This window comes from Vespula pensylvanica, chromosome 2, assembly GCF_014466175.1.
Source record: "Vespula pensylvanica isolate Volc-1 chromosome 2, ASM1446617v1, whole genome shotgun sequence".
NCBI lineage: Eukaryota > Metazoa > Arthropoda > Insecta > Hymenoptera > Vespidae > Vespula > Vespula pensylvanica.
The window spans coordinates 6,274,320-6,295,853 of NC_057686.1; the positions used below are offsets into that span (position 1 = coordinate 6,274,320).

Genomic DNA, 21,534 nt, shown 5'->3' on the forward strand with positions numbered 1-21,534 from the left:
TATATATATATATATATATATATCTGCATATCGAAGTAACATGCTGGAAAGTTCGAAGTAGAATCGTCGATACGATTTATAATTTCTACGCTCTAGTTTCCTCTCTGGTGTTGAAGATTCTCGTCTACGTTCATGCATTCGTTCGTTCGTTTTTAGAACGACGAATCGAACGAACGTGCATGAAAGCGACCGAGGACGGTTCGTCTCTTGGAGATTCGTGTCGACGAGTCTACACGAGATTCTCCGAGTCCCCAGAGAGTGACGCGAGAACGCGTCGCGACGAAGGACGATATCGGAAAGTTTTTGGGATCGAGATCGAAGAAAGGTGATAAATTGTCACTTTCGATTTTCTTTCCTTTATTTCCTAAATCTCGTTTCTTTTCTTTTCTACCTTTTTGTATCTATTTTGTTCTACATACCTGTCAAAAGATTCATATTCTTTAAACTGGCCGTTTCCTCCTCCTCGAAGCGCGCAAGGGGTGCCTCGAACTTCAACTCGGCGATCTTGCCCGCCATGTCCCTCATTATTAAGCACGATGAAAATCCAGGAGGGAGGTATCACCGCAGCGAGATTCGGAAAGGCACGGTCGCTGCGGTGCCCCCGAGCCGCTCCTCCTCCTGGAAAACACCTTCTTCCTCTTCTTATTTCTCGATGACGTATAGTCAGCACGAAAAAAAGAGGGTTAACCGAGCCAATAAAATGAGCGACGCGTAAGACGGAGGGAGAAAGAAAGAAAGAAATATATATATATATAGAGAGAGAGAGAAAGAGAGAGAGAGAGAGAAAATAGTATTATGGACGAAATAAGGGCAAAAAAAGGAGAGGCACGAGCGCGCGAATATGTCGCATCAAGGAAGCGTGAAACGACCCATCCGACTCTACGCGAACGACTGACGCAGAGGGCGGTTAGCCGCTTGCTGGTGGGGGAAGATGATCGCTCGTTGTCATGGCAACGGCTGGCTGCGTGCGCCGCGCGCCGTTTTTACGAACCATTCGATTTCGTGTATGCGTCAGGCCCATTACGAAAAGAGAGAACCTTTGTTTTCGATTCGAACGAGATTGGACGGATTTATGAAATAAAAAATGTTTTATTTTTATTCATTACCTTTTCCTATATAAGTAATAGTATATCTGAGATGGATTAAAATCGATTCAAAGTTTATTACTTAAATAGTTATTCCTGTAGAGAACGATTATACCGACGGTTACGAATCGATCGGTAATTTATCATCGTATCTATTTTATCGATGGATACAATTGCAGAGTATAAATCGTAAGTCGGTATATGTCGACTTGGAGAAATCTACTTCGTTAATATGGTATTAGAATGTTGGTAATACAGTTCGATATTAATCTCGTAAAAGAACGTGTCGTTTGTTTCGATTATCGATAATCGATTAATTACGCATCCGATTGAGATTCGTAATGGAAAATAACGGAAATGCATGCATACGGCTTATACGAGTATGAATAAATTAAATTACATCTTTTTTGTTTGTTTGTTCGTTATAAAAATATTAAAGAATGTCGAAGAAATCGGACGAGGCAGCAGTTTCATCGAAAATATCGAGGTAGGATTATTACGTGAAAGCGTTATGTATATCTTGTACGACGACGTATGTACGACGTGAACGAGAAGGGGGTGTCATTTGAGGTTGATTAGCATAGTCGCTCGCCATTCGTAAGTATCACGAAGGATTAATAAGGAGAAGGGCTGGAAAAATACGAGGACACGCCTGCGTGATATCGAGAGCCACACCTTCGATACTAAAAGGCATAAAAAGTGCTGTCGTTTTTTAACTAGATATTCGCTCGCGAAGAACTGCGTAACGATGTCTCTCGAGCGATGATACGTTAAACGACCTTGAGGACGCGCGATCTCAGCATAGTTTTTCTTTTTTTCTTCTCTCGTCTTTTTTTACTCTTTTCGTTTTTTTCTCTTTCAAACATTTCATTGCTCGACCTATGAGTTTCCGTATGAGTAAGACGCAGCTCCGATCATCTATCGTCACAGGGTGGTAAAGCAAATGTCAACATACGTCGATATATTTCAAATTAGTTTGCAATTTTACACGCGACGATCGAAATGATCCGATTTACTGGATGAGACTTCGATTTTGTCAGTAAATATCTACACACGTCAGCCATGTGGGCGGGTTGATTTTACCGATAAGATAAAAAATGAAAAGAAGAAGAGAGAGAGAGAGAGAGAGAGAGAGAGAGAGAGAGAGAGAGAGAGAGAGAAAAGAGAAAGAAAAAAGAAAAAAAGATGTAAAAATGGGGAATTGTAGTCAGCCTTGGCATCATACTTCTCGTAAATCGTATTGTCAATGTGGGGCAGATCAATCCGGGCCGAGGAGATATAAAGTCGAACCTAGAGCAAGGCAGCCATTGGTCTCATTGAACGTTTCAAAGAATGTATTCACGGCGTATATATCACAATAGATAGGCTCGTGGTTTCCCTAAGCAACCTTTCGAACGAGTTTACATATTATATAAGAGAGAGAGTCGATGATCCGTCTAACGTTCTACTTTATGTACGATTAAATTCTACCTTTCCCATTCGCCGTATATTCCATGCCTTTGATTTATTTGATTTGTTTTATTTTGTTCCTTTTTTCTTCGCTTTTCTCGTTCTCCTCTTCTCCTTCTAATATTTCAGTAGATTTTTTTTCTTTTTTTATCTTTCTTTTTTTTTGTCGAAAGAAAATCTACTTAGATAGAGTCTGTTCAATGGTAGATTGCACATGTAATAACATTCGCGTAAAAGCGTACGTTTCCATTACGTCAGATTTTTCTTTGATCTAAACAAATCAATAATCACACCCTTTCGCTCGTAACGGTTTATGTTAACGCAAAGAATCGATAGCAAATTCCTTTCGTTATTATTATCAACGAAGTTTAAAGCGTAATTACCTCGCGATGTACATACATATGTATAACGACTTTGAAAGCGTTGATCAGGTACAATGATTCAGAACGTATAATGGAGCTATCGAGGATGTCGATCCTTTTTTTTTTATTTATTTATTATTATTTCCTTTTCCCTGTTTATTTCCTTTTTTCTCTTTTTTTTTTTCCCCCAAGAAAATCGAACGATCGATAGACGATTCGAAAATGGCGAAGCAATGCGAGACATGCAAAAAAACGAGATCGATAAATTTGCATTTGATCCTTCTTGATCACGTTTATCCATCTTCCTGTAAAGATGGAAAAAGATTTTCTTATCGTTAAATGGAATCGAACAAGGATAACGACGATCGAATAAACGCGTCTCGAATTAATCTCGTGCTCGAGGAAAGGACGAATCAAGATTGATCGATCGGTTACGTTATCAATAAGGAAATCGAAAAGGAGCAAGGTAATCAGGACATTTTCGATAAAGCTACCGATCGTTTTCTTTGATTATAAACTCACGATATATGCTCATTTATATCTCATTAATTTACTCGATCGATTGTAAATTCAATGGAATCGACGTTAGTGTCGCACTCTTGGTTATTCAATTAAGAAGTTCACGTTTATCGAGCGACCTTGTCGAGACTAACTATAAGTAACAAATTACGTTACTTTTAGTCAGTCTCGTTTGCTCGACGATATTATAGATTCTCTTCTTTTCTCGGTTTTTTTCTTTTTTTTTTTTTTTCTAAATCGATGCTAGCGATATTTCGTCGCACGTTAATTTGTGTATCATGAAATTTTTGTTTTTATTTTATAAAATAAGATTTTAAAGGTTTTCGATATTAAATGAATCAACAATTTTTTGTTTGTATCTCTAAAGACTATCTAATATGACAGTTATATCATTAGTTAAATTAATTATAATTTAATATAATTACTATTAAAGTATTTAAGTAATAGTCCATCGCTTAGATTATTATAATATAATATAGTATAAGTATAGTATACTATAAGCATAATATATATATATATATATATATATATATATATATATATATATATACTACGAACAAAGGCAGGCAACCCGGAAATTCAAAATATTCTGAAACTTTGGATACAAGCAAAGTATGAAATTCGTAATACAATCCTACTTTTTGTTCATGCCGTAATTCGGTTTTATTGAGTTAAATCACCCCATGAAAAAGAGATTTTTCATGGAGTGAAATCTCAAGAACGGTGAAAGATATCTGAAAAAAGTTTGAACAAAAGTTGCATCGTTTCATCATGCTTATAAAACATCGTAAACAAATTTTTTGTAAAATTCATGATTTTCGAGTTATCTTCTCCCTATCATCTTTCTTTAAGAAAATATTTTTTAATATATACGTTGAAATATCTCTGGATACTCTCTTTCCATAAATGTCAATGACTTATCTGTTAAATTTTTTTTTAATTAAATAAACCAATTATTATCTAAAGTCCATTTTAGCAATTTCCTTTAATAAACGGATATAAACTCCAGGCCACCGTAGATAGCACGCTATCATCGCACCATCGATGATAACGTGCAATACAAAACATAGAACATAGAACACAGAACACGAAACACAGAACACGGAACAAGGAACAAGAAACAAGGAACACGGAAAGCAAATAATAGATCACCCAATCTATACATTTCTAATGTAATCGACATTACAATTTCCTCCTTTCTCTCTTGCATCGTACTTCACGTCGGTCGTATATTGACCTTGTCTTTCTCTCTCTCTTTCATTCGTTTGAAACCTTGTAGACTGTCTTATAAATAATATCTCCGGAAGTTAAAGTAGCCCAAACTTTCAGTAACTCGATAAAGAACAATTACTTTTTAATTAAATACAAAATTTCATTTTCAATTGAACAAAAATAGTAAGAGTTCTTGAGAAATTACAAACACGCACAGATGACATGATATAATAAAATATTATAAAGAATAATATTATAAAGGGTTAAATAGAGAGAACAGTTCGTTTTGTGAATAATATGTAACGACTAATAATAAAGAAATATTGCAAAGTCTGAATTAGATTGCTGATTCACAAATGTGCTCGCGTTTAGATTCAGATCCCACGTCACTAGCGACGAAAACGTACGAAGCCTATTATTAGTGGGAGATCACGCTTCCTAATTAGATTCAATAGAAAAATAAATGAAAGAGTAACCCTCTTTTCGTCATTTATATACATAGAGTTATATTATAGATATATACATAAGTATATATCTATATGTATATACTTAGATACACTCGACGAAGGGATATTACGCAGCCGGATGGTAATGACCCTCCCTACCGATACGATCTTCCTTCTTGTATTTGCAGTACGTAGCTAGCCATAGAGTAAAGGGGACACGATCGACGTAACGTGATTGAGAAACAACTGATAAATCGATCGTTTTCATTTTTTTCTCTATCTCTATTCCTCTATTTTGTTCTTTTACTCTCTGTGTCTATCAGTTCTCGATAGGAGTTTAGGTGAGTCTAATATCAACTGTACGTGAAAATTATTTTTTAATATATATACATTTAATAATGATACATTTAAATTATAAATTATAATATTACACATTTATATATATATATATATGTGTGTGTAAAAGTGAATCTTAACAATTTTAAATTAAAAAAAAAATTTTTATTATATATATATATATATATATATATATATATTATGTATATAATAAAGATGTACAAGTTTTTTCTTTAATTTAAAATTATTAAGATAAACTTTTTAAGTAATTTATCTCTTTCTATATCTTTTTATACAAGCTCTCGATATCACGGGTGAGTAAATACATACAGATATATTATTATCTAATATTATACTTTATAATATATAATTGAAAGAATGTTCTTTATTTGTAATTTTTAATTGTTATGATTTACTTTTTGGATATTCTATCTCTCTCTTTTTATTTATTTATATAACTTTATATATAATTTATATAAAGGTATAAGTTAGTAAATCTTAAGTAACATATAAGTCACACTTGCAAAATATTATGTAATACATACTTCTAAGTGTCTCTTTTATTTTATTCTGAATTTTTTTTTATTCTGAATCATTTTTTAATAAGTTTTTCTCTTTTTCTTTCTTTAACTTTTAAAGAAAGTCCTACTTTTTTTCTCTTTCTTTCTCTCTTTTATTCTCTTTTACTACTTGAATAAAAAAAAAAAAAAGAAAAGAAAACAAATATAAAATGATGATATCAAATAATCTCACGTTAAAATCTGTTAAATTACGAAGTAAAAATGAATTACTTGTAACTAAAAACTAAATAATATTAGAAAAATGAAATATCTTATCATTTCATCAATGAAACATCTTATCGTAGTAGATAATATCGTTATTCTATTTCTGATCAAACGTTTGTTCCAAATAAGAACGAATAGGATCGGATAGAATGGAGTAGGATCTAATAGGATCAAATAAGATCGAATAATATCAAATATGGCTGAATAAGATCGAATTGAATTGGGTCGAATTGGATCGATTTGGGTCGAGTCTAAATTGTGTGTTGGATTATGTCTAACATCTTCGTCACATACAAATATTATTTACTATATATATTAAATTATATACCTGCGTGTGTCTTTTTTAATTTAATTTTTATAATATCGCCTTTTTATAAGTTCATCTTGCTTTCTCTTTTTTTTTTTATTTTATTTCACGGTCGAATATATAATATATACGTATATATATATATATGTAGATACATAATATTAAATATATATGTATATAAGTCACCTGTACGTAGATATATATTTCAAAATGCATATTTACAAAACTGTCTTCTCGTTAATCATGAAATTACTGAAAAATCTTCAAACAATATCTTTGAATCGATCTTTAAATGCAAATCATATATGCATATATCTTATTGTGTTATCCGTTATTAAAATCACATTATCGTACTTTGCGATAAATTATCGTCATCGGTACATGGTATATTATCAAACGGTGATATCAGTAAACTGCATTGCGTGCTTTGTTTGTTCGACGATAAAAAAAAAAAGAAAGAAAAAAAACATCGCGGATTTAAATAAAAATCGTGGATTTATTTACAAAAAAATTCGAATACATAATGTACACGATATACATAATCCGATTGGCTCTTTCTAAAATTTCTTATTTTTTTTCATTAATTTTCTAATTTCATATTATAATTGACGATACAATTTTTTATAAAGAAGCTATTATTTTTCATACATTTTACAATAATTTCTGTGTCATTAATAGTAACTAAAGAGAGAGAGAGAGAGAGAGAGAGAGAGAGAGAGAGAGAGAGAGAGAGAGAGAGAGAAAGAACGAAATTGCATATCAAAGATACATGAAACTCAAACTTACGTAAATAGGTATAAATCAAACATATTAAGATCGTTCAAATAACATTTATCACAAAGCATAATTATTATCTTACTGTTATCACAGCAGGTACATTAACATTCTACGAAAGCAGGTACATTAGCTTCTACGAAATCTATGAGCAATTTCTCGATTTAACCATCTAAAAATATATTTATCTTTTGTGCTATATGCTACTACAAGTCATACTACTATAACTTATTTTTAGAATGGACATGGAGCTAAGAAATAATTTTATCAAGAAAAATTGAAACGAAACTTAAAAAATTAAAACATACGAGTATGCGTTCTTTTCTTTTTCATGTTACATAAAGTTGTAGAAATTTAATAGATAAAAAAAAAAAAAAAAAAAAAAAAAAAAAAACACGATATTAAATATAATAATAATATTTAGATAGAATTAATTTTACAATTTAAACTAACAAATAATTTCTTTTAAAGAAGAAAAAAAAAAATGAAAAATGAAGATCGATAAAAGAAAATTAAAGCAAATATGTAAGTACGTGACTTCAAAGTTATGTAAAAATATAATAAATATAAAGATATTCTTTAAGAAGAACAATTACGTTCCGTAGCGAGCAATTGTATATCGAAACACTTATAATTAGTTTAATTCGTAGTTCGATTATGAAAATGGCTCTTCCTGTTTTGCACGTGCCCGGTTTGTGAAATTTCTGCGGAGAAGAACAACGAGCACGTGGGTGCGCGCGTGCGAGCTCGTGCACTCCCACCCATTACTTTTGTTCCATCAAATGTACGAACGACCATTGTCTACAACGATAACAGCATCGAATTATATTTGATTTTAACGCGGGATCAATTAGTTCTTTTTTCTTTTTTTTTTTCTTAGCCTTTTTTTTTGTTTTTCCTTTATATTCTCATTACCATCGATTATCGCATCCATTACATCAATAAAAATTTTAATAGTACGAGCCTTTAACCGTTACACCGTAAAATGTGTTAGTCGAGTTTATCGCTTATACCGGATAAGCGAAATTAAATGCATGTAAAACGATACAGGAGGCGTTAAGCTAACGAGCAATTAATCGTTAAAGAAGAAGAAAAAAGAAAAAATAAAGAAACAAACAAATAAAAAGTGAAAAAAAAAAAAAAGAAAAACGATCAATAGGGAATTGTTTAGAAAGACAGTGTGCGTTAAAGTGAATACTTTATGCTTTCAAACGAATAATTTGTGAATTAAAATAATGAACATTTTGGATTAAATCAATATATCCATTATAAATAAAAAATATTATTAGTCAGCAATATTTCATATAGAATAGGAATGTTGAAAACATTAAATTTATGTGCTCAATTATAAATGAATAATCATTTATTCTAATGTCGTTTCTTTTTTTTTTTTTTTTTTTTTTTGATATTGCTCAAACTCTGATGTAAACCTGACGTAATCCTAAGTTATTAAAATTTTTTTAGATATCTTTAAAAGATGTTTTATTGTACATTTATTATTATTATTATTATTTTTTTAATGCAATAGTAATATTTTTATTACAAATATACTTTATAATATATATATATATATACATATGTTATTTTCTATGTTACGAATTTAAATTGTTCTTAAAAAAAAAGAGCATGAACTCTAATCGATACGTGATTCACATAAAGTATTATAAGGTTGCATTAGAAAGCATTGCTATCGAGTATCGAATCTTCATTTTTTATAATAAATTATGATTTACTATTAATAAATTAATTAATAAATTATATTTTATTATAAATAAATTTTATGAATATCGATAAGGAAAAGGATCGTTATTCAAGCATGAAGTAATTTATAAGAATAGATTTTTAAAATGTTTTTTATAAACATTTTGTAACGCTTTATATGGACCATTCTATACAATAAAATTTATCATTCAATAAATTATTTATCACTCGGAAAAAAACAAGTCTGCTTTGATATTCTTAGAATAACGTGTATAGTTTCAATATTCATAGAAAATTAATGATATTACAAATATGCATGAAAAAGAATTCTTAACGACTATCGAATTAATTTTTTTTTTTTTCTTATTCTTTTTCTTTTCTTTAATAAGTTATATGATTTTTAAGTAAGCTTATATGTTTAATGTAAAATAATTGATACATAAAAAGTAAATTTGTAACAAATTTGTGTTTAGTTTCGTAACATTTTATGTGGATCACCCTTACAATGATATAATATTTATCATTTCAAGAAAAAACATAATTTGATTTTTCATATATTATATGATTTTTAAACAGAGTTTATAAAGTTTGATAAACATCGTTAGAACTTGAAATAATTTATAAAACTAAATATTAAGTTTATATTTACAAAACACTTTACAATGCTCCATCCTTCAAATGCGAATCATCCTATACATCGATTTATCATTCGAGAAAAAAAAAAAAAGACAAATGTCTACGATATTCTCAGAAAACACTCGTATAATTTGAATATTCTTAGAAAAATGTTTCGAACAAAATTACCTAGTTACGAGTAATAAAAATCTTATCAATCATGTCTATTTAAAGTCTATTTGTTTATACACTTTATTATTAACGTAAATTATAGATGCTATAAGATTAGCAGCTGTCCGGATAATTCTCGAATATTCTAAATTATAGAAATAATAATTGTTATAATTTAGTAATTATATGAATAATCCACATTGTTACCCTTTTATTGAAACTTATAAGAAGTTGTAAAAACAGAAAAAAGAAAAAAGAAAAAGAAAAAAAAGAAGAAGGAAAAAAAAGGAAAAAAGTATTCGATTTATCGATTGGTGTATATACGTAATTATATAAATTTAAAAAATGTTAAGGAGAAAAAAAGAAACAGTATTAGATTTATCGGAAGGCAAGAAGCGGAATATGAAAATTAAAGAGGTGTGTTTGTACGTGACGTGTCGATGCGTTTCGAGATATATTATTAGGCGAGAACATGGAGGTACGTGCACTCCTTTAGATTCACATAGTCGTGTAGTAAAATGACGTGGAGATTATTAATGATTTCAAGGCATGGCATTGGGTTCAACGGTAATTAATACGTTTACATTGTATGTCAACTAATAGATTCATTACGTGCAACACGTTACGTTCGCGCGTTTCAAGGAGATCAGGATTACTTTGGACTTGTCATCTCTTGCTTCTTTCGTTTTATCTTGTCTCGTCTTCTTTTTACATCTTCCCTTTCGTCTCTTTTACACTCTTCTTTAGATGAGTTCACACCTTCAACGATTGATCGAATGCCAGATCGAGAAATAACTGATCGTATTATTATATAATCGATAAACATACATTCGAGATATAAATAGATCTAAATGAATAAATTTATAGGTAGATAAAATATTTTACAGTTATCTTATACAGATAATTATGTTAATTAAATAGAAAATTATATAAATAAAATTGTGCAAAATTGATTTATAAAATCCTAATATATATAATTAATAATATGCTAATATACATATATTAATTTTCTCTTATGTTATATTATAAATTAATATAAATTAATCGTCTTATAATCAATCGTAATTGGTATAAATTAATATAAAATGATTATAATATGGCATTATAATTAGTTCTAATTAAACATTATATACGTTAAATAATACGAAAAAAAAAAAAAAGAGAGAGAGAGAAAAAAGCATATTAATCTAGCTGTAACAGAAATATCATCGAATTATATCTGATTTATGCTTGTAATAAAAAAATAACGATTCGTGAGAAGCAAATAAGCACGATAAGGGAAATTATAAGCAAGACGAAATAGTTAAAAGATTCTACAACTTACAGATAATAATCAATTTAAAGATAAAAAATTAAATAAAATCAATTATACGATCGATCGTTGCCTCGGCGTCGTCCGAACATCAATTTATACATCGATTACCTTGTACGCTGTTGAAGCAAAGAAAAAAAAAAAAAAAAAAAAGGAAAAAGAAAAAGAAAAAAAAAGAACTAAGGAGAAAAGAGGATTTGATCAAAACAGCGAGCCTCCGTCGCACCTTAATGAAAAACCGATACGATCGATAGAATCGATACGGCTTTCGATCGACACCTGTAATCTTCAATCGCGTTGAACGTCTCGAATGATTCGCGATACTGCTTGTTATTGTTCCTTTTGTCTTATTTTTTTCTTTTTCTTCTTTTTCCTCTTTTATTATTATTTTCTTTTTTTTTTTTTCTTTCTTTATTATTCGCGACATCGCAGACATCTGTCTGTTATATTCGCCAGACTAATTTACGATTTAATATCTCTTCCGTTCTATTCCTCGGGATCTTACAATTAACTTTGTCGCATTATTACAATGTTACATATTCGTTTATTTGCAGTTGCATATGAAAAATTATGTACAAATAAGAATCAAGATCAATCATGCTGTTGAAGATAGCATCGACAGGATATATGCATATACATATATACGCGCATATATATATATATATATATATATGTCTTAGTCCAGAATTAATCTGTGTGTAATATGTATATATACATATAGACATATAATATATCTTGTCGATATGTTTATACTCAATGTGATATATATTAGAAACAATGTGATATGTATGGATACATATATACCATATTAAGGATATAGATATATTTCTGTCTTTATTTCAACCAACAGGTTTCCACATTTTTTTTAAATCTCTCCAAGTTACCTCATGCGACTCATGTTTCAATGATATTACTCAACGTGAGCTTGCGATCCTGGTACGACCTGGAACCTAGGGTGGAAAAATAGAAAAAGATAAGAAAAAAAATCATTAGTATTATAGAATATGATTCTTTTTCTTAAAAGACTTGGTTTACCTATTTAATGAATACGCGACCAATCTATTACTATATTTCTAAAAGATTTTGATTAATGTACATGAGATTATTCGTATCTTTATATCTTTGTGATACGGTTTACATAATGTTTATATAATGTTTATATAATGCACAGAACAAAAAGAGAAACTACTGATCTGTAATAAATCTTGTTAGAATTGCAAATAATTATAAAATACATTTATTTATTGATTTGATCAATTTGATCGTACATTATAATTCGGTACAAATACGTACTTAAGAATTGTCAAAAAAGAATAAAAAAAAAATATATATATATATATAAAGTTCCAACGAAATTCGATTCCACAAAATCGATTAACTTTTTATCTGTTACATAAAAAATTGTTAATACGTAATCGTCGCCAAACCGTTTAGGTCGAATCGATTTTGTTCGATAACCCTTTGTTCCAGTCAAAGAATAGAGCATGTACTTATTTGACCTTGGATCATGCGACTACTTGAGATCTTTGGCGTTGATCCAAAGAATGAGAGAAAAGAAACAATAGTTGTCGAGGTTAAAGGAGATTCACTTGCTACCGCATCCTGTTTGATCAGAAGATATAGATTAATGACAAAGTAAACGGATAATAATCCGTTGATCGTTTCATTTATCGAAGGTCGACGATTATCAGATCGATATGATCGATCCAATCGAATTCCGATCGAAGGATCCAACCTTTGACCTTCGTCAAGAAGGAAATAGAATCAATCCTTGCAAAGATCCTGATCTAAGAAATATTGTCTATAAAAAGATCTTATTAGTAAAGTCTTCGATTGATCTATATACTTTTCAATAAAACGTTACGTAATGTTAGATATTAGGTAAACGACCAACCATACGAGCAACAACCTTCCACCTTTAAATCCGGTTTAAACCTATGGCGCACCTTGCTCCACATAGATATACATATATTCACGCTTTCCTTTTGGCTAGAAGCCGAGAACAATAAACATTTAGTTCGAGGGTCCGGTTTGGATTCGAGGAAATCTTGAATTCCATTCGAATAGTGATTTCGCTTAATATTCTTCATGAAAAAAAATATTCTTTTCTTTTTGTTTATTTTAATAACAATATAGAAGATATAATATATACCATGAATCTCAAACCATAGACTTTTATATAATTTAGATAAAAAAAGAAAAAAGGAAATAGTATACTTGGAACGAGTGTGTGGGATTTATTACTTTTTTTTTTTTTTCTTTGGTTAATTATATATTATTCTTATTATAAATATATACCAATTGATTCTTTATAAAAATATATCAATCGACTTTTATATAACTCTGATGCAAAGATAAGAAAAAATATATCTATCTATATGTATAACATATGTAGAAATACTTAGTGAACTAAAAATTTATAGATTTACAGAACAAAAAAGTTGTCAGTGATATTAAAAATTAATAAAATTTTCTTTTTCCGAACATTTTAGACAATTTTTTGTCATATTACGGTAAAAGTTCCTAGGCTCGTAATTTTGCAGTTTGGAAAATAAAATTTGCTTAAAAAATTTCGAGAAAGGATAATCGATTTTTAAAATCATCTAGTCTTTAAGATCTTTTTAAATCGCAATATTTTATAATTTACATTATATAAAATACTTATTTACTCATTATATATTTATAGATAATATACTAATGTACGAGTTAATATACTATTAGGGACGAGAGGAAATAGTTAGCAGAATTTGTTATCTTTCAAAATTCAAAAACACGATCTACGCTCAACAAAGTCGTTTGATCTCCGATCGTTTGTATAAACCATTGAAAATAGAATATCTCATTTTTTATCAATATCAAAGATTATTCAAGATCAAAGCTTTTACGAGATCAGTTATATCTCCTCCATTGAAAATAATTCCTCTTACGTGAACGTAAAGGTTGTATGATAGATTTCAAACGGATACGCCCATCAAAGACAATCTTTTTCAAGGTACACATAATGTATGTATGTACCATTGCCATGAAATCCATGGCAATATTAAAATTGCTAGATGATTAGCAATTTTTCATTATTATTTTTGCATACTCATCGCATGTGATGTAAATGTAACGAATGAGTCTTTGTTGAGTCACGAATGAAATTCTTTGAACGATCCCGAACAATCTTACGAATGTATGTATGTACATATTTGATTTATTACAATACTTCAATCTTATATACCTATGATTTTTATGAGCCTAATTAAAATATAAAACTCTTGTTAGATCATTAATTTATAATAGCCGATATTGAAATATTGCAAAGGATATCTCCTTGCTTTAATGTAAATTTCTGCAATGATCGTCTCTCTTTTAAAGTGTACAAAACGATCGATATATACAAAGCTACATACATAAGTACGAATAAATTGATATGTACACATATGTACACGTACATTATGCTTAGATAAACATAAGTGTTTGTACATAATATATATGTACATAAAGCGCATATACACATATACATTATACGTACGTACACGTATGTACAGAACATTTATATATACATATATATATATATATATATATATATATATATTCCTATACATAAATACATTTACATTTACACTAACACCATAAATACCTAAAGATATATATACACTTGAACTTATACTTACGATCCGATCATACATACGTATGTATCTATCTATGTGTGTATAGATTAAGTACACAGGTACAATCGTAGGCGCGTCTAATGGCCTTTAAACTTAAAACGAAGTAAGTTAGAATCTTGAGAATATATCGTCATGAAAAAATACTTTAAGACATTGTAGCCTCGACCTCGAAATAACTTTCCTACAGACGCACCCACTTTATCGCAAACTCCTTTAAAACGTAAAATTCTTTTAATTTGCTCTTCGTCCATCGACCGATAATTTTAGCATTCTTTCGTTCAATATTTGATCTATCTATTTATCTACCTTATTTACCGCATCTACCGTATCCATATAAACATCTTCACATATCATAATGCAAATGACATTGGCACGGATCTCGATCGACTATCCTAAACTGCATTCATATTTCCGTATCTGTCCCTGAACCTGTAAGAACAGCTTGTGTGCCATTCGTTACCGAGCGTCTATATAAGAACGGAGGACGTCCTATCGCAAAGCGCAGTGTTAGATTACCACCTCGACGTTGTCGACGCAATACAACGAGCATATCGAGTCGTTGATTTAACCACGAAAGAAAGACTTCTACCATTCGTTTATTTCATTTATTTCGTTTCTAGCTTCTATCTAGCTAATTAGTTTCTCACGAAAATACAATATACTTGCATATTATATTAGCTTATACAAATATACACACACACATATGTATATATGTATATATATATATACATATAAATAAATAAATAAATAAATAAATTCACTGTTTATTTACGGATTTGTTCGGTGATCGATAATAAAGAGAATTAAAAGTTCATCAATCATGGAGACCATTTTGGCGAACAAGTTGTCTTCTACCACTCGAATTGGTGACTCTAACATCGAGCAGAAGGGCAAAACAAATTTTGCTAAAGATACTAAGAAAATGACGAGATACACGGTAAGGTGATACAAAACGTTTATACTTAGAGTTATTCGATTTTCTTTTATATAAAATCTTTGACTAGTAATGGAAGAGAAAGGTGAAACGATGATAATGATTCGTATTGAATATGTTGATATATTGATACACGCATATAGCGTGTGTACCGATAATGATTAATCCATCTAATCCGTCTTTAAAAAAGATTCGATCGAACATTCTTATCAAACGAATTTCATTGAAAATGATTATTATTGGTAATCGATTACGGCATCGATCAGAACACGTAATCATTACAATCTCATCTTAATTTTCCTCCTCGAATCCAATTTAGTAGTCAATTGTGTATTTAGTAACGAATCATGAGTACCATTTTCTTTCTTATCAAGTATCAATAATTACGTATAATTTTTTAAAGCGATTGTCTTTTCAAGGGCATACATTAATGACATAATAATAATTGTTAGTTTCCTCGACGTCGAAGAAACGCCATTTGGTATTTTTAAAAAGTATGTTTAAGTGTATGTAATAGTTTAAACGATCAAACAGAATGATTTAAAATAGAAACGTAAAAATAAACAGATAGTTAAATAAATAGTTGGATAGACAGATAAAATGATACAAGAGATAAAACAAGTTTCTTTATAAAGATGATAAATGCTAGGAAATACATTTTAACATTGTTTACAATCTCTTGACGAAACATTAATAAAAGAAAAATTAGACTCAATGATGATCTAGTTTTATCTAAACGCCGTTGACCGGGCAACGAGCGACCTAGAGATAAAGAGTCGAATGAGAAACAAAGAGAAACACGCTAACGAAACGATCGTGCTAATTTCACGATATAAACTGTCGCGTGTGAAAACACGCTAATTGTATTCTCCGAGCAAAAACAAGCTAAAAAGATGACGAAGACGATGACTCTTGCGCTTATTTGCGAAAGAATTACATTTATACGAATGCACATGTGATATATTCTTATGTATATGCATATACATACATACATATAAATATGTGTGTGTGTGTATTGGATTGGCCAATAAGTAATGTGCTGGAATATTCAGTAAGAAGTTATTCAGTGTTATTTATTTAAATATAAAATGTTAAACATTCCGACATTAATTTCTTAGCCAATCCAAATTATAATATATATATATATATATATATATACACATATAATATATATTTTTTTTCATTTTTAATATTACTTCGTATTTTATATTATTATATTATATTATCACATATTATTGTATCTTATTATTAATATTTCTACTTATATCTAAATATATAAGCAATATATATATATATATATTATACTATATTATATTAAAAATATATTACATTATTTATTTAGATATAAACTACCGAAAAATGTCGGCATTGATAATTATTGGTCAATCCGATATATGCAAATATAGAATTGGAAAAAAAAAAAAAAAAGGAAAAAAAAAATATTATCAGCCGTATCGTGAAACGAAACGTTTATCTTTTATCCGCAAAAGCATGAATACAGAAACGATTTTTTTATTATTGTTTTCAGTTGGCGGATTCCGCCGATTCCGTGATGAACACCGCTATGGATTATCACATTGAAATTATAACGAGGGACGACAAGCACAGGGTATTGAAATTCCTCAGGAGGTTCTTCTTCCGAGACGAACCTCTTAATCACAATATCGCTCTTATACCGGAAGGAGAAGATAGTACTTGTCTCGAATTGGAAGATTATTGTAGTAAATCTTCTCTTGAAAACAATCTAAGTTTTATGGCTGTATCATCAACCGGTGCCATCATTGGCGTTTTATTAAATGGTGAGTTTATTAGCTTGTCCCTCGGACTATCATAATATGTACGCACACATAAGCGCACATATATATATATATATGAACAAACATATAATGTATAAGAGACAGAAAGAGAGATACATATATGTATTTATGTAAACCATTTCTTAATACTAAGATCATGTAACAGAGTCAATCAATAAGAAGATAATAACGAGTCTAAAAAACATATTATTGAAATATAACAGATCATATAACGCGCTACTAAATGTAGGCAACTCAAAGATTATTTCTCCATATATTCAATGACATAAAGATTATCAAATCGCTCTTATATATAATTAAAATTTTTAACGGAACATTAGTCTAATAATAAGGAATCAGCAACGAGTCGAAATGATCACAAAAAATTCGTATAATGAAGGTATGTTAGATCGCATAACATGTTATTATTAAATGTATATATGTAACTTTCAAAGCTAACTGATAATCGCCTATCGCATTTCTTTCACCTCAGATTCATTTTATAGCACAGAAATTAGCTGATTTTATTTTATACGCGATTAAAATTTTTAACGGGACATTAATTTATTAATTGGAACTAAGGAATAAGAATGAGTTTAAATAATACATCAAGTATACTAAATTGCGTAGTACGCTACTCTTAATTGATTCGTATACGTATAATATATAATAAATGAAACATCTATTAGAAAATTATTTTATCTCTATTAGCGATTATCTCTAATTTATCTCTAAATTATTATATATCCACTTAGCGAAATTTTTAATGAAACTGAATTTATTAAATAGAATGACAGGAATATATAAAAAATATATAAAACATTTCTATACGTTTATTAAATATCACATCCATCAATAAATCGTTTTTATATATGATTAAAATTTTTAATGGGGTATTAGTTTGTTAATAGGAAGATAGAAAGTCTAAACAATAAATAAAGTATAATAGTACATATTCAGCAATATACTGATTAGCAGATCATTCTGATATATCAAAGATGGCCGAACTTAACAATGTTGAAAAACCATTTGGAAATGTTTACATAAATATATCTTCTGAATAAAAGATGCGAAAATAGAAGAAATTTGATTAGGAAGAAATTTTTATTATTTTTCTAATGTTTTTATTAAAAATATCATTATACAATTGTTAGAATAATTATTATATCTTATAAATTCTTATCTCTCTCTCTCTCTCTCTCTTTCAAACAATTTTAATATTTCTATTTTTCTTTTTTTTTTTTTATGCAATTCATTGTAAAAATTTAACATTCAGATAAGCTTGCTTCAGATAAACTTGCTTTCGCATACTAATTCTACAGTTTTTTATTCTAGTTAGAAGAAAAAATTATGAAATAAAAAGATTTACAAAAAACAATTTTTATATATCTTTTATTTTTTTTTTTTTTGTAAACCAAAGAGAAAATTCAGAAAACAATGTGATCATTAAACTGAGAGCCGCAGTTTAGCCGTCTGCGTTATATACAATTAGAATTTTTAACGTAAAACAATAAAAAATAAATAAAATATAACGAAGATATGTGTATTAGATCGCATAATATATAATACTATTAAAAACTGATTCTTATATACATTAAATAACACACCGATTAACAAATTATTCTTATGTACAAAAAAAAAAATAAGATATAACTAATTAATAAGAATATAAGAATGGATCTAAAGAATAAATTTTGAAAAATAAATTGAATAAATTAATTTAAAAAAGATTAAATAAATTAAAAATATAGATATGAAACACGTTTGACTAGTAGAACATTCTATGCAGTATGATTTTCGACAGAATATAATTAATATAAGAATATGCGAACAAATATAAACAAAAAAATTTGTTTAAAAGTAACAAATAAAATATAATCAAGATAAGATCCCATAATATACCATTAGACATATGCCATTCAAAGTTAATTCCTATATACATTCAATAACAGACCGATTAGCAAATCATTCTAATACACGATTAGAATCTTCAACGTCACAAACGTCGAAGATAATGACACGAGATGTACGGCATTGAAAATAACGATTACCGTCCACTTCTAATACAATGAGATTGTAATACAGTTAAGCATCAACGCTAAACGTTCCTTGCCATTTTTGAGATCAATATGCGTTTATTCTTTAGTATAGATTCGCGTGTTCAAGACTCGATGACTAATTAACGATCGCTCTTATCTTGATGCACGAATAATGGCCGTTCACATACACACAAACGCACAAATACACACACACACATACACTTATGCACATATACTACGAATGTTACTTATCGAGAAATACTCCATTATTTATAAATATTTAAATGAGTGTCGATAAAAGGGAAGAGAATGAAAAAAAAAAAAGAAGAGAAAAATGGAAAAAGAAAAATTGTGTTTCAATGTTGCAGCGGAGGTGCCGTGAATAACGATACATTTTATCGTGGAGAAGGGATCTCTTAAACCGTTATCTTATATCCAACCTGTCGTATTTCTTTATGTCCGTTAACATATTAGCTCTTACAATATAAACGCTAAGAGGATAAAGTTAATCACTGAAAGCAACTCTGACAAATGCGTCGCATCAAAATCTGATGTTATTATCTTCTTCGTGTTGTCTGTGTTTGTATATAGAGTGTTTCAAAAGTCATCGTTTAAACAGCTGTTTTTACTGAAAATTATCTCCCATATCATCTCGTTCTGTTTGATCCATGACTTTTGGAAGATCCTACGTTTATGAATATTATTTATTATATATATTATTATATATTATTTATTTATTTATTCATGTATATATTGCACATATATCATAAATAACATAATAGTATCATATTTATTATATAACGTCAGATATATATATATATATATATATATATATATATATATATACGCACACAGACACACACACACACAACAAATGCACGCACGCACGTGTAACAAACAGAGTGTACAAAGAAATAAAAGATAAAGTTATCTATCAATTGTCAGAAAAACTTAATGCGTTTTACTTTTTACAGGAAAAGCAGAGCCCTGCGAGGAAGACGAACCAGAGTACATAGAAAACTGCGAAAATCTTAAATTCAGAAAAATATTAAGGTTTTTGCATTACGTGGATAAGAAAGTCAACGCTGATGGAAGATTTCGAGATCAAAATGTATTAGAAATAAGAATAATCTCTGTTGACACTAATTGGAGAGGCAAAGGTATTGCCAAAGCTCTTATTGAAAAAACAACGTGAGTATATAATTAATATAATCAAAATTAATTAAATTAATTAAAAATAAATTAGACATATATAGAAATCTTCTAATAATTTTTTTCTCTTGCTATTATTGAGTTAAATTTTTTCTGTTCTTTTTTTTTTTCAGAGAGATCGCTAGGGAACGCGGTTTTCATGTAATGCGAGCTGATTGCACGTCCATGTTTTCTGGAAAATTATGCGAACGACTTGGTTTCGAAGAAATATATCAATTAAAATATTCCGATTATGTCGACGAAAATGGAAAACCTATTTTCACACCTGCTCTTCCACATACGGCTGCTACCTCGTATATCAAAAGATTATAAAATAATTTTTGCGACCGAAAATTATGAAAAGAATAACTAATCTAATGTTAAGTAAGAAAAAAAAAGAAAGCAACAATTGAGAGAGAAGAAGATACGTCTTTGGATCTTTTAGGTCCAAACTAAAAGTGTAAATATAAATTTAATATGATTTTGTCAAATCATTGTATAATAATTCTTACTGTAAAAAAGAAAATTCGTTTTTTGGCGAACGTTTAGTTAAATTGTATAAAATATTCTCACATTTATATGCATTTTAATCTGTACAGTAACGAAATCATAGATGAAATCTATTAAAATTTATGAATTTTCATTTCTTTTACTTTTATTTAACGACAAAAATACTTTTCATTATTAGTTGTATATGTTTATCTATACAAGACGATTATTTTGAAAAAATAAATTTTCTTAAAAAGATGCTTACTTTTTCTTCTTTGTCTTGGTTACGTATAAATATACATTTGTAGACTCATTAGTTCATAAACACTTTTATGTATTCATGAATCTTGCTATG

The 21,534-nt window shown here is 29.0% G+C and overlaps 2 protein-coding genes across 3 annotated transcripts in view; one reads left to right on the forward strand and one right to left on the reverse strand.

Annotated features, from left to right (window-relative positions):
- Positions 1-896, reverse strand: part of LOC122638007 (fasciculation and elongation protein zeta-2) — a 13,569-nt gene extending 12,673 nt beyond the window's left edge. The window contains exon 1 of the mRNA XM_043830607.1: positions 420-896. Within this exon, the coding sequence (XP_043686542.1) occupies positions 420-525 (106 nt within the window). The 5' untranslated portion in view covers positions 526-896. The remainder of the gene's footprint in view (positions 1-419) is intronic.
- A 4,360-nt stretch (positions 897-5,256) lies between these two features.
- LOC122638009 (arylalkylamine N-acetyltransferase 1-like) lies at positions 5,257-21,437 on the forward strand. 2 transcript variants are annotated; one of them, XM_043830610.1, is made up of 4 exons: positions 5,257-5,414; positions 17,193-17,463; positions 20,474-20,690; positions 20,825-21,437. In XM_043830610.1, exons 2-4 carry the CDS (start codon positions 17,217-17,219, stop codon positions 21,021-21,023), a joined length of 663 nt encoding a protein of 220 aa, XP_043686545.1. In that variant the 5' UTR covers positions 5,257-5,414; positions 17,193-17,216; the 3' UTR covers positions 21,024-21,437. The 2 variants fall into 2 exon arrangements, with proteins under 2 accessions (XP_043686545.1, XP_043686544.1); XM_043830609.1 differs by lacking the exon at positions 5,257-5,414 and adding an exon at positions 14,861-15,667.
- The last annotated feature ends 97 nt before the right edge of the window (positions 21,438-21,534 follow it).

What these genes read in the sequence shown, in the direction of transcription:
- LOC122638009 (XM_043830609.1), top strand. Translation starts at nt 15,551, where the DNA reads ATGGAGACCATTTTGGCGAACAAGTTGTCTTCTACCACTCGAATTGGT. An exon ending in CATTGGCGTTTTATTAAATG is followed by an intron (nt 17,464 to 20,473) that starts GTGAGTTTATTA and finishes TACTTTTTACAG; the next exon opens with GAAAAGCAGAGCCCTGCGAG. An exon ending in GCTCTTATTGAAAAAACAAC is followed by an intron (nt 20,691 to 20,824) that starts GTGAGTATATAA and finishes TTTTTTTTTCAG; the next exon opens with AGAGATCGCTAGGGAACGCG.